Consider the following 14,431-nt stretch of genomic DNA (forward strand, 5'->3'; position numbering starts at 1 on the left):
TGGAGCTATTTTTTTTCCTTTTGCTTTATTCAAGACTCGCACCTTTCTGTGAAGTTGAATCTCTCTCCTTTTTGTCCCTCCGTTTTTACTATTTCTCAGAGCTAGATTCTGGCTTTGGGAAAATTAGGCTGACTAATTTCATGAGGGGAATTTCTTAAAAGCCTGAATTTTGTTTGGGAATACGCCACCACCCTTCGTTTAGTTTAGCCAATCGGGATTACTTCTCTGGCAAAATTTTTTACCACTCCTATTGAAGTCTGATTAATTCTCCCTAGTCCACCTTTATTAATTGTTCTGGAAATTATCATTTTATGACACGTGTTTCAAATGGTGCAAGGTTTCCTAATATTTAATCTGGTTTGTCTCAGTTCTTGTATATTCATGCAGGAAATAAGGTGAATTAATGTAATTTCTGATTGTTGGTAAAAGTTTGCATAAATTTGGTTAGTAAATGATGAGAAAAGTGCTTCATTATACATGTGGAACACAATTATTAATGCCTCCTTTCTGCTGAACTGGCAAGAAGGGTTCTTATTATGATCCACATTATTTGTTGTTAATTTGTAGAAGGCAAGTGAGTGTTTTCATAAGTCAGTTTAAGTGTTTACTAACAAAAATGAATAGCTGTCTCAGAGGAATTATCGATTTAAAGAATAACAAAGCAATGGACTAATTATTCGTGACTGCTGAAGATTAAATAACTGGCATGTAGTAAGTGTAGTGTGCATCTTGTTTCCACCTCTTGTATCGATATGTATATTGGTACAGCAAAAGTCTTACATTTTTTCACCCTTATCCTCCACTCCCACCCCATGATACATCTTGAGTTATATTAGAACTGTAACAAAAGGGGAAAAAATCATTCAGAAGATAAAGGTTGAGATGTATCTTTTTATGTTTCAGTGCTCAGAGGGATTGCAGGTTAATGGGGGTTGCACTAAAGTTGGGAAACTTGTAGCCAATTTTTGTCCCATGCTTGTCCCATTGGGAAGTCACTGCTGAGGCTGAATGCTATTATCAAAAGCAGAATAAAAACAGTTGCAGTGATAAGATCTAAAAAGTCTTTAATTTAATTCCCATGACATCATGGTTGTAATTGTATTCAAATGAAAATAAACAACATAATAGACTGTGAGAAGAAAGAGCATTTGATGCATTATTTTAACCTTTAACCCCTTCCATAGTTAGAAAAGAAAATTTACTGCAGAAGCTACACACCTGTGTCCAAATTACCTGCCAAATTTGACTGATGTATCATGAAAGTTAAAAACATTTTTTCTAGTTACAGTCTGTAATTTTAATTTCAGTTCCACCAACAAACCAGTGTATCCCTAACATAACTCGAGAAAGCAATGCTTTGAGGCCAAAGTTACCTCCAGATGTTTGTGGGATCCCAATGGCAACATCAAAATGGAAAAATAAACCGGTAGGTCCTTTAGGTTGCATTTGTTGTGTTTATGTTCTTAAGCTATCATTAACATCAAATGACTGGAAAGGACCTCAAATATACATTTGGAACACAAGGGAGGATGTTTGCAGGACCCTCTCAATTTCCCAAATGAGGTTTGGTTGAGCATCAAATAAGATACGTGGATTCTTGCTATTTTAAAGGAAGGCTACCATCTCATTTTTGGGAGCACCCTCTATTCATTTTCACTAGTAAAATCTGGTTCAAAAAGGAAAGAAGTAGATACCTATCAGTAGATCGACACACTAGAGAGGATAGAAAATGACTATTTCCAGTCCATGGCTTTTTCTGGTATCCAGAAACACCAGAAACATTTGGCTTCTCATCAGACTTTATGCTTTAGACATGTTTTTTCATGAGGAACTATTCCACATGGAGATTAGCACTTCCATCAGAGCACTGTAAAGTATAGCAGTTGGGGTGTCTCCATTGACCTTCAGGATGCACGTCTTCACACCCCACTTATTCGTCCTCACAGGAAATATCTTGGGGTTTTGCCTGGATTGAGAAGTTTTCCAATTTCATGTCCTTTCATTCATCCCAGCTTCTACACCCAGGGGTTTGACCAGGCTGATGAGAGTAGCCTCTTATCTTAGGACTCTATGGCTCCCCATCCTTTAGTATTTAATGACTGGTCATTGTACAAGAGTCTGCAAAGAGCTAGAGCTTTCTCCACTTTCTCCTTTGTGTGATCAGGAGTTGGTACAGGTGTCGCTTTTCAGCTTAGGTTTCTCTAGGACCAGATATTAATAACCACGCGAGTTAGTTGACCAATCGAGACTGTACAAAGTCCCAACGCCCTGCCCTAAATCCCACATTGATGTTAGATTCAGGTTAGAGTGCTCACTTTGAGCTAGATGGGTTAGTTCCTGTGGTTCATTGTCCAAGGAAAGATTGCTCTTCACACAAACAATTTGAAAATGAGTCTTCTTATCCCTACAGGGGTGGGAAAAACCTTATTAGGAGTCATTGTGTGCTGGCTGCTTCTGTCAACATTTTGGTAGTTGCAGACTTCAGGACTAGGGGGTACACATGTTCATTTCCATTGTGTAGAGGTTTAGAACTTTCCTTCCAGGGAAGCCTTGAAGGGCATGATCCTCTGGGTTTGCCATATTTTTGGCAAGATAAAGTTTCTGGCAGGCAGTCCAGGAGAAGCTATATATTCCTGATGGAGTGGTCTTTGCACTAGTTTCTGTTGGATCCCTGTTCAGATGGGGTGTGTGGTGGATAAATCCTTATTGGACTTGCTACCAGAGAAACTGAACAACAAGCTCTCCTTGTACATCTCCCCATTACCATACCAGAGGGCCTGTATATTGGACATCCTCAGACTGTGTGGGATTGTATGCCTTCTCACCCCTAATAATGATTCCACAACAGCCCCATACATATTCAAGACTTCCAATGCACAGCTCAGTTTGATAGCCCCTCAGTCATCCCAGTGATCATGGTTCAGTAATATACTTAGTCTGTTGGAAAACCTACCTACTCAAGACATTACATCAGAAGAGGGATGTGGTATTGCAGTCCAGAAGGCCTGTTCTTCATATCCAGGCTAAGAGACAGTCTCTGTCCAGGGTGTATAATGCAAAGTGAATAATGATCTGTTTGGAGAATTATAACAAAACCTTGATCCTAGCTGTCCATCTCCATGCTCAGTGGCAGACTTTCTTCTCTGGTCTCTGGCTGTGTGCACAGTCTACTATCAAATGGTTGTGTATGTTCAGTTTACACATGGCACACTTGCTCTCCTGTTGTCAGGAGTGTATGTTCAGTTTACACATGGCACACTTGCTCTTCTGTTGTCAGGAGTGTATGTTCAGTTTACACATGGCACACTTGCTCTTCTGTTGTCAGGAGTGTATGTTCAGTTTACACATGGCACACTTGCTCTTCTGTTGTCAGGATCCATCAGATTTATTTACAGTTGATCAGGATACTTGCTGAGGATGTCCATAAGGATGTCACATGACGCTTATGTGAACTGGTAAGGTACATAATATTTGACAAATAAGAGAATTATTTAAATGGGTAGCAATAGACTTAACATAAATCGTTTATCTTTAATTACAAATAAATGATCATAAGAAGGAAAGAATTCATTGAGGAAACACCAGTACTTTTTAGGCACTCTCTTGAGTGGATTGTTTATGACTGACCTCAAAACAGACTCAAGAAACATTTATGGAGCAGAAGTGTCCGTCCATGTTACATTGTTGTATATCTTCATTAAAGAGCCGTAATGTTAAGAAACATAATAGAGATTCTGTACTAATATATAATAATGTCTGTAATCAGCCTTAATATTGCCATTTGGTCTTGTACTGCATACAATCAAACCTTATATTTCTGACCAGCTTGTTTGCATCTCGTGTAACATTCATAGAACCAAAATGGCAGTCATGACTGTCTTCTCTCACACCAGTGATGTTTTATGTGCACTGATGCAGTGCTACAGGAATAGGCAAGGCTCTGAAACCCATTGCTTTAAGAGCATTAATTTTATACATTTGCCAGTGACATGTAGCTAACAAGAAATTGTGGATGACTACACAGATATTCATTAAATAGATAGATACTATAAATAAAATTAAAAGTCAGCAGGCTGTATTATTTATGATCTGGAACAATTCTGTATCACACAGACTTTATCTACGTCTGAGTCACGTGACTTTGAACTTGTGTCACAGTTTCATGAAAGCAATTAGGCTGATGATGAGAATGTATGTTTTGAACCTTGTGGCAGAGGTATGACATACCCTGAAATTTTAGAGGTTATAATAGAGTTTAAAAATCTTTATAATTGCTAAGGCTGGCTGTTATTTGACTCAAGAAACAGAGTCTTAACATTAGCCACATTAGCGTCAAGACAGGCTCGTGTACAGTGAATTATAGACAGCATTCAAACATTGTGGAGTCTCATTCATAAGTTATAAATGTACCTTGTCTCATTCCTCAGATGTTTCTTGTGACAAGGACAGTATTTATATGTGGAGTAACTGTACTTATTAATGTGAGAGGATATGAATTTTGGTAGGAACATATAATGTTCAGCCAATTCTTCATTAAATGCATATATTTAAAACAAAATATACAAAATAAATGCTTTCTTAATTTGCATACTTTTCTGCACACAGGCAACAATGCTCAGATAACTATTCTTTCTCTCCCTCTCTTCTCTCTCTCTCTCTCTCTGTCTCATACATATCATGTAAGTGATCCAAAGGATACCTTTTTTCACATCTGCAAAAACTTCAGTCAATTGAAAACTTCTAAAACGCTCACAAAAATTGTGGGTTGAAGGATTTTTGGTTTTGATGGGTTTCACAGTATTATATGGTAATCCTGACTTTGGTAAATACATTCTAGTTGAATGGTAACAAAATTAATGGAAGCAATAAATACAAAAATTAAAAAGCATATCTTGGACTGTAAACAATAAGACACTAAATGAAATGCAGACATGATTGGTTTGAATTGGTTTTGTGGTATAACAACATAAGTAGATTATTTAGGAATTTGGAATAAAGTGCCTTGCCCAGTAGCTAGCCCAGGCCAGGGCCTCCCTTGGAAATATTTTTCTTTGCGCCATGAATTTTGCCAAATTTAAAAACTTGGGAGCCACTTTTCAGCCCTAGGAGCCATTTTATGCCATGATGCAGAGACTTAAATACATGTGTAATATTATATTGACCCTATTTATAATCAATATAAACATGACAATAAAACAGTTTTTACATTTTTCTATTACATTTAAAAGCACAAGAATAATTATTAATGAATATAACAATACCATTGTTTACACGTGAAGTTCAATGTTTAGCATATGAAAAGCATCGATATCTGCCTCATTTTTTTCGAAGACCATTTCTTAAATGCCTTCCTGAAATAAAACTTTTCAATACTGGGCCCATCAATAGAAATTCTCATTAAATTTTTCAGAGTAGATATACCCATAGAATTTTGTAAATTTGATGTACAGTAATACCTCAAACATTCGCGAGGTTAGGTTCCAGAACCAGTCGCGGATCAGGAGGAATCACGAATGTTTGGTATAAGTCACTAAAAATGCTAATAAATGCTTTTTTCTAGGGTTTAAACCCATAATATGACCCAAATCATGCTCCCAAAGCACTTTAATTTCATTTAAAAGTTAGCTTAATAGATTACCCTTAAAAGAGAAATAAATGGTTGACGTAAAAATAGAGTACAGTATCGCCTAATGGGTATTTGCCACACTAGCGCATTTACAGTACGGTACATGTATACTAATATTACCCATATACTAATTCATTGGCTGCCGTTTTCTTTTGCACTCACAGTAAGGTAAAACCAAGTAACGAATGGGACTGTAAACTTAATGACTGACATTTTCTTTGTCATTGTCAGGAAGGTAAACTAGGTAAACTTCATATGTCACAGAAGTCATATAACGAAGGTACAATTCAATAAAATAAAGAAAACATGTACGTAGAGGGTACCAATGTAAATTTCACGAATCCATGAATTCATGAATCCAGAAACGTGAAAGCGTGAGGTATTACTGTATATTGTTTATTATAAGGGGACAAAGGCACACAAAATTGTCCCTCAGACATCTCGACCAGAGTAAAACATGTACCCCTCATGCAACATTTTCCCAGTAAGTCCACAGTAATGGTTATCCTTAAGAAAGTGTACTCTGAAATTATTTAGATCTAGTACTTACTTACAAATATTATTGGATTCATTTCAGCATGAAACTTTCTGTTGAAGACCAGTGTTAGTTAAATACATGAAATAAAACTTGCCTGTGATTGTAAGGCATTCAGATTTGTTTCTAGTTTGTTGATTTTTTTGTTTATTTGTTATTCTTTCAAGTATTTGTATAGATCCTTGTTTTTATCACAAGTTTCCTGGATAGTTCGACATTAACAATTAGTATCTAACAGTATGATGAACCAAAGTTATGTTTAAGCTCACAGATAAAGATCACAAGTTTTTGATGATGGTAAAATTAGACCATTGTTAATGTCAGGCCTGCCTTCTGCATGTTTGTTCAACTTCTGCATTTCCTTCAAAAGTTGGTATACATTTTAAAAAAAATATTAACAGGGTACATTGGTAGCCGAGTACTCATGGCATTTCTCTCATAATTGTGGGGGCCCCGAGTGGCCGAGTGGTCTAAAGCGTTCTCCGTTATGGATCACTGCCATCTCGCCGCTGTCTGCGTGGGTTCGAGTCTCGGATTCGGCTAATGTGGGTATGTGAGAAAGCTTGCCAGTAGCTTCTCGTGGGTCGGTGGTTCTTTCCCGGGTTCTTCCTCCACCATTAGTACTGGCCGCCATATATAGCCAATCGCGTGCTGAAAAATGGCGTTAAACCCAACAACAACAACAACATCATAATTGTGGATCTTTGGTTTAAACCTCATCCATGTCAGATTGGATAGGTGGCATCAGTGTATTTCTGCGACAGACACTTTACTCCTGTTTCCCCAGCACAAATTGACCAGAACTGTTAAAAGTGTCATATAACGTGAACAGTCAACAAAAGTACGAATAAATTAAAAATATTATAATTTTATAACTAAAAGCTCCATGTTCCTCACCAACATTAAGGTTGCTGATCAATAGCTTACTTGGAAAATTTAGGTACCATTCACCTTATATCTATGTTATAATTAGAGGTGAGTATTGCCAGGAAAAATGTACTGTAATATATTGCATTATGTTATGTATGTTTGTATTGCAATACGTATCAATATATATTGGTCATTGACAGCATTTACAATTCTAATGTTGATTTTGCTTATTTTGTACTGTAATAATGTGCAATTTGGTTCCAAGTAATAATACTGAACAAGAAAATAAAATCATTGCACCAAAGCACTCACTAAATAATAAAAAATTCATAAATGATTTGGTAAACAATAAACACATCAACATGAGTAAAAACTTCTCTGAGTAGGAAATAAAAATTTGCATAAGAGTTATAGTACATTCATTATTTTGCCTGATCAGAAAGGTCTTTTGGTCAGCAAACTAAATTGGTTAAAAGTTCATGACAAGGAACAAAAATAATGAAAAATGCATGTAATCAAAATTGTACACAGACAGATATCTTGCTTTGATTTGAAAGATGGATGAATAATATAGTACACATATATTAGCCAGTCATTCCAAACCTTTGTTGGTTTCAACCCCAGAGACTAACAACTGTCAGTTGTTAATGCAACTTTGGATGCTAGAGACAAGCATGATTTTATATCCTCTTTGACATTTAAATACTTATCTGGGATAATTTTCTCAGAGAACTTGTCTAGATGTTACAACAAATCACAGATCAAGCACCAATGCCACGTTTAGAATCCCTCTTTTGACATAACACTCTATGTATGCAAAATATTATTAACAGATGTTACATAGCTGATTCCAGCCCCAAACCTTTCAATTGCTGTCTCCTGAATATTTTATGAAAATAAAGTTTTGTTTGTCCGTCATTGTTTCACAAGTTACATTTTCTACCCTAATGTTTTTTTACCAGTTTAATGGAACATGAAACAATGATGTATCTTTTGTTGTTTTGTGATAAATGCAAATGGTCACTAACATTTAAAAACATACAGTTGCTAATAATAATGCTGATTCATTATGTAGTTTTAATAAATTTATATTAAATATTATCCATATTATGAAAGAAATTATTAGGTGCCTAGATGGAATCTTTCATGTGTTTTATGGGCTTTGTTTAATTTCCCTAATGAACCAGTGAGCGATGCTCTTCTCTCAAGACCCTTAAAACTCTCTGCTCTCCATAGCATCTGAGAAGAGTGAACTTCATAACTTGTCTGTATGGAAAAGTAGTTTATTTTTCAGTGGTAATTATGGGTGCATTTCTCTTCTTTGTGAAGCATGGATTTTTGCAAAGAACCAAATGCCTTCCATAGCTTAACTTCCAGTTTAGATCACCAGTCTCAGTTGTGTCTGCATGGGGAATGATCAAGATAGACGAGCCATTCCCAGTTAGGCTTTACAGTTCTGTTTGGCTGCTCTTATAGGGAGAAGAGAAGGTAGGAAATGTAAGTTTAAGGGTTCCACTGGTATTGTTTGCATCCACCATTTCTGAATGGATTGTTTTCACTATCAAGATACTTAACAGTCCACCAGTGGCAGGGACCTTTCCTTTGTGAGAGTTGAAGTCAGGCTATTGCTGCTTCATGGACCTGTCAGGGTCATTTATTATTATATGATGTCATGAAAGCTACACATTGCTGGTTATGTACTACTTTATCCTTCTACTACAAAGTGAAGGCAGTTTTTCCTTGCCCAATAGATGAGACATAAAAAGTGGCCAAAGCTACAGCCAACTTACAGTTACTGTAGTGGAAACCCCTACCATAAGTGTGTGAATATCATTTTCATACCCATTTAGTTGAGGCCATCAGCTTCCAGCTACCCTGACAAATTCAGCAAGACAATAGACATTGTACTACTCCTATTTTAATGTAGTTTTTTTGAGGAGGAGTAAAACTAATTTTATTAATGTAATGCTACTTAACTGTTGCTATTTCAAGATTTCTTCCTTGCACCTCGACTCTGATGTCCCATAAAAGTAACCAGGGTCCAAGTGAAAAGAGCATAACTACTGAATATGATGTGGGCTCAGGCTGGGTCTTTGTTATACCTATGGGCCTATGTTGTGGGCTCAGACTGGGTCTTTGTTTTCTATAGTTCTGTATGCTCAGGAATTTTCTGATTTAGGATGAAATTTTTAAATTTGAATGAGGGTGATTCTTTCAGAAAATGGTAATTAAGACAGTAGGGGCAGGTAAGTATAAAATTGTTAAAATTTATTTTAACCCCACCCCCTCCACTCCACATTTTGGATAGCTGTAGTATGTGTAATGGTTTTCTGTGTTTTCGTATCTTATTTGCTGAATCAGAACCTGTGCTGTTGATCTCAAGTCTATACTCTAATATGGATTTTACTTAGTAGGTATATTTGCAAATTTAGCTTCATCTTGTCTGGTCCATACTAAAGACAATCACAAACTGGAACAAGTTTTATGTATCTTTCATTACACTTTATTTTGTATCTCCTTTCAGGGCAACACCAGTGTCATCTATTTCGAATCAAGACCCATGCCAGGAGTCTATACTGTTTGTGCTGATGGAAAATCAATACAGTGTTTCAAGGGGCATGTTGACAGTCTGTGTTCAAATCACACAGGTAATAATAATAATAATAACAATAATGACTTTATTTAAAGAGAGTAACACAGCTAGCTGAAGAGCTAATCCACCTTGAGGCCCTCATGCAAAGGAAGATATTTAGATACAAATGCACAGGTATGCACAGACATAGACAATATATTTACTTTCTTTTCTTTCACCAAATGGATACACACCCATTCATATTGAAACCATATAGTCAATATAATGCAATTTATGAATACAAACACAGTTCTTTTCATTTTCATTGAAGTACATCATTGAAGCCATTGGATATATGGGTTTGGAGGAAGGAAATAGAGAGGGTATTTCTAATTTCAACTGGATTACTATCCTAAAGCAAAGTTACAGAGTATTGGAAACTTATTTTGAATAATTCCTTATTTGGTTTGGGAATTTTTTAGACATGGATCCTAGGTGGGGAGTATTACCAGGTAGCCTATACTGGAACAGTGATTGTAAATATTCAGGAGCACTATTTTTGGATATCATGTACATTAATTTGGCTTTTCTCAAACAGATTAGGTCTTTAATAGGCAATATTTTTAACTTACCAGCTAAATTTTCCTTGCTTTCTTCTTGGATTGATATTAGCCCAAATGCTCTTCTTTGAGGATGTACTGACTTTGCTATATTTTTGTCATTTGAATTACCCAATACTGTATTACAGCAATCTAAATGGGGTTGTATGTAACTGTTATAATAGTTTTCTGTGCCTTACTGGGAGAAAATGTGTTATCCTACTGAGAAGCCATAAACTTGACTTAACTTTTTTACTGACATGTTTGATATGTTCAGTCTATGATATTTTATTATCAACCAAAACACCAAGTCAGACATAGTTCATCACTATCAAGATTGGTTCATTTTTGCTGTGTTAAGATAAGTAATATTTTAGTTTTCCCAGTATTTACCACCAAGCCATTGCATGTGCACAAGTTGTCCAGTTTGTTTAGGGCATCCTTTAAAGAAATTTCAAGTTCACGTTTTGTGTTTTGGGTGTCTGACAATGTTATGTCATCTGCATAGAGATCATTTGATGAAATTGAGTCCCCTAGAAAAAGTGACAGGTCATTAATAAATAATGTAAATAGTGTTACATGTTTAGGCTCAAATAAACAGTAACACAGAAAGAGTTTATAAAGAATGAATCCTTTTGAAAGCCAAAATCTGGCAACAACAAAGAAAACAACTTGATACCAAGTGTAAAAGCCCAAAAACTGAGAAATCTCTCTCTACACATCAGATATACCTTATATCTTCCCCCATAGAAAAAGATGTTTACTAATTCTGAATCTAGGTCAGAATTTAGATAAAAAACCTGTTGTTTATAAACTAACAGTCAAGATCAAACAATTTTCTGAAAAGGTATCATCGCTAGTGAATAAATTTACATTACAATAGCATGTAAGAAAAATAAAAATTTCAAACTGACAAACAAACAATTAAATTAAAATATATATATATTAAATCAGATATACGTAACCTCTTTCCCCACAAAAAAAAACAATTTATATGATAAAGCTTTCTTTTTACTGTAGATTAATACATGAGTTTTAAGAAAAACGTACGAAGTAATCTTATGAATTACAAAAAGTGTATATGAAATAATACATTTCTATACATGGGAAATTCAGAGATAGCCTCGAACGTAGCATCTATAGGTTTAACTTATCCATGTCCCACAATATGTCCTAGAAAAGATACACTAGCATGGCAGAACTCACTGTTAGATAAAATAATTGTCAAACATGCATCTGTGAGTCTGTCAAAGAATTCCCGAATCGCTGCTAAATGTTCTTTCAAGGTGTCATTGTAGATGATGACATCATCGATGTAAGCATTACAATTGTCTAGACCAGAGGTGATCATATTCATGAGGCACTGAAATGTACTCAGCGACCCTTTCATCACAAATGGCATTACTTTATATTGGTAAAGTCCATCTGAAGTCATGAATGCCGAAAGTTCCTTTGCTCTTTCTGTGGAATCTGCCAAAATCCTTTCAGAAGGTCAAATTTGGTAACATACTTGGCATTCCCAGTCTCATCAGTACAGTCATCGATTTTTGGTAATGGGAATGAATCTGTTTTTATCACACTATTCACTTTCCTATAATCAGTACACATACGTAAAGTTTTATCTGGTTTGGAACAAGTATGCATGGTGAATTCCGTCACTTTTACTGGGCTCTTTTAAAATCGTTCTCCAGCAAATATTGAATTTCCTTTTTCAAGTATTCCTGTTTGAGAGGGTTCATCCTGTACGAGTGTTATTTGACAGGTTTGGAATTTACAATTTCAACATCATGGTAAATTTTGTTTGTCCTTGTAGGAATATCTGGAAATAAGTGTTCATATTCAAATAATAACTGTTTAAGTTCATTTCTTTCTTGCTCTTGCAAATGTGAAAGTTTCTGGTCCAGATCTTTCATAATTTCTGAATTCCGAAGATTTGTCACTCCAATGTCAGTAGAATCTGATGATATTCCTTCATTTAAATCTTCACTGACTGGGACAGGTACAACTAAATTAATTGCATATTTAACTTGGCTATATCTTTCAATATAATGGTACTCCTGTGATTTATTTAGATCCCAGGAGCACTAATATTATAATTTCACTCATTCATTTTCTTCCTAACCTTTTAAGGGCCGTAATATCTAATCTAAAAAAAATTTGAAAAATGAGCAAGAAAGACAGAACTGCACTATTACAAAACTCAAAAGTTCTCTCCATTTTAGGTCTGTCAAACCATAAATGCACTTTTGACTTGAATTGCTGAATGCCAAATTCAAGCACAATAGGCTGGAAAGTTCCAGACCTACAATTTGATCCTTGACCCGATTGGATAGAGTTAGAAAGGCCAAATTGAGTAAAAAACTTTATCAATGCTTTTACTCTTATTTTAGATTTTATATTCCTCAAGGAAATTGCCTCTTGAAACCTTGTTGACACATACATAATGGTCAACAGGTATTGGTTACCTGACTTGGTCTTAGGTAGGGGACCAACACAATCTACCATAATTATACTAAATGGTTTGTCAAAGGCAAGAATAGGTTGTAGATGAGCCTTGGGAATTTTTTGATTTGGTTTTCCTACTATTTGACAAGTATGACAAGATCTACAGTATTTGGCAACATCACTTTTGATTTTTGGCCAATAGAAATGAGTTAAGATCTTGTGATAAGTTTTATTGATCGCTAAATATCAGCCAATTGAGTTTCATGGGCCATACTAAGTATTTCCTGTCTGTAAGGTTTGGGAACTGGAATCTGATAGTTCACTGACCATTCGTGTCATCAGCAGGTACCTCGGGAGGTCTCCATTTTCTCATAAGAATTCTATTTTTAATGAAATAACAGACATGAACTTCATTAGCTTCAGTCTCACTAATGACCTTCTGAAACAAACAAAGATCTCAGGATCTTTTTCCTGTTCGACGACAAGTGATTGTCGTTTATCACCCTGATTAAAATAAAGAGTATGAGTCGTTAAAAGAGGATCACTGTGATCAATACCTTTTGATTGATCCAAACAAGGAGTGAAAGTGACCTCATCAAAAGCCTGACCAATACATTGTCCGCTAAAGGAATACTGCCCTTATCAACATCATTCTCAAGAGCTTTCTTTGCCATAGCTCTGGTAACTGCACAAGCTGTAAATACATCAGGGAATTCTTTTTTAATTGGATCGACTTTCTGATCCATGCAAGGCTTGTCAGTTACAAGTGGAATAACCACAACCTTGTCTCCAGCTAGGTCGTTGCCTCGTAATAAATGAATGCCTTGAACGGGTAAAACAGAGACCATTCTGACTGTCACGGGCCCTGAAACTAAGTCTGATGACAACTTTACACAGTGGAGAGGAACATTAACAAAGCCGCACTCAACTCCCTGAATAAGAACACTCTCATTAGAAGAACACTTCTCAGAAAAAGACAAAGTACCCGACAATAAAAGACCTGAGAAGCTCCTGTGTCCGTTAAACTTTTAACAGGGACAGGATTGGCCGAATCACCCAAGATTGATATAGAACCCTTCGATATGAATGGTTCATAATTCTCCATAATCAAATCAGACTGGGGTTTGATAGACCTAACAAATGTCTTGCTTTCAATACATGACTGTGACCTTGACCTCTTAGAAATAAGAGCATTTGGAATAGGTCTGTCTTGATTTTTATGCCTATTTTTCAATTTGTAGCAATCAGAAATAACATGTCCTTTTTTCTTGCAATAGGTACACATAGGAAGAGACAAGGATCTTGAATCAAGCTTCTCTTAAGTTTGATTTTTAGAAGTTGTGCCAGTTTGAGGTTTAGAGGGGCTTGTATTAGGCTGAAATACTTTTCTGCCAAAAGACTGTTGAGTGGAAGGAACTGTATAAGTTAAAAAATACTCATCAGCAGCACAAGCAGCATTTTCCAAATTTTCAATCTGATACTCATCAAGATAAGACTTAATATCACTATGGACACAGTTTTTGAAATCTTCAAGTAATACAAGTTGTTTGAGACTTTCATAATCTCACTCAACTTTCTTGGCTAAGCACCATCTATCAAAAAATTGCTCTTTTTCTCTAGCCAATTTGACATGAGTTTGTCCAGCTTCTTTTCTATAGTTTCTGAATTGTTGCCGATAAGCTTCAGGGCTGACTCATAACCCCTTAGGATATTTTCTTTAGCCACATCATAGTCACACTTTTGTGAACTGACAGTGAATTATAAATATCACTAGCCTTGCCAGT

The 14,431-nt window shown here is 35.8% G+C and overlaps 1 protein-coding gene across 5 annotated transcripts in view; it reads left to right on the forward strand.

The window, feature by feature from the left end:
- Positions 1–14,431, forward strand: part of LOC149808523 (uncharacterized) — a 126,732-nt gene that overhangs the window by 76,590 nt on the left and 35,711 nt on the right. For all 5 annotated transcript variants that reach the window (XM_089978417.1, XM_089978425.1, XM_089978408.1 and 2 more), the window contains 2 exons: positions 1,308–1,426; positions 9,556–9,679. In XM_089978417.1, the coding sequence (XP_089834543.1) occupies positions 1,308–1,426; positions 9,556–9,679 (243 nt within the window). The remainder of the gene's footprint in view (positions 1–1,307; positions 1,427–9,555; positions 9,680–14,431) is intronic.

Source organism: Sinohyriopsis cumingii, chromosome 1 (genome assembly GCF_028554795.1).
Source record: "Sinohyriopsis cumingii isolate HCF-2022 chromosome 1, ASM2855479v2, whole genome shotgun sequence".
In the NCBI taxonomy this organism is placed as follows: domain Eukaryota; kingdom Metazoa; phylum Mollusca; class Bivalvia; order Unionida; family Unionidae; genus Sinohyriopsis; species Sinohyriopsis cumingii.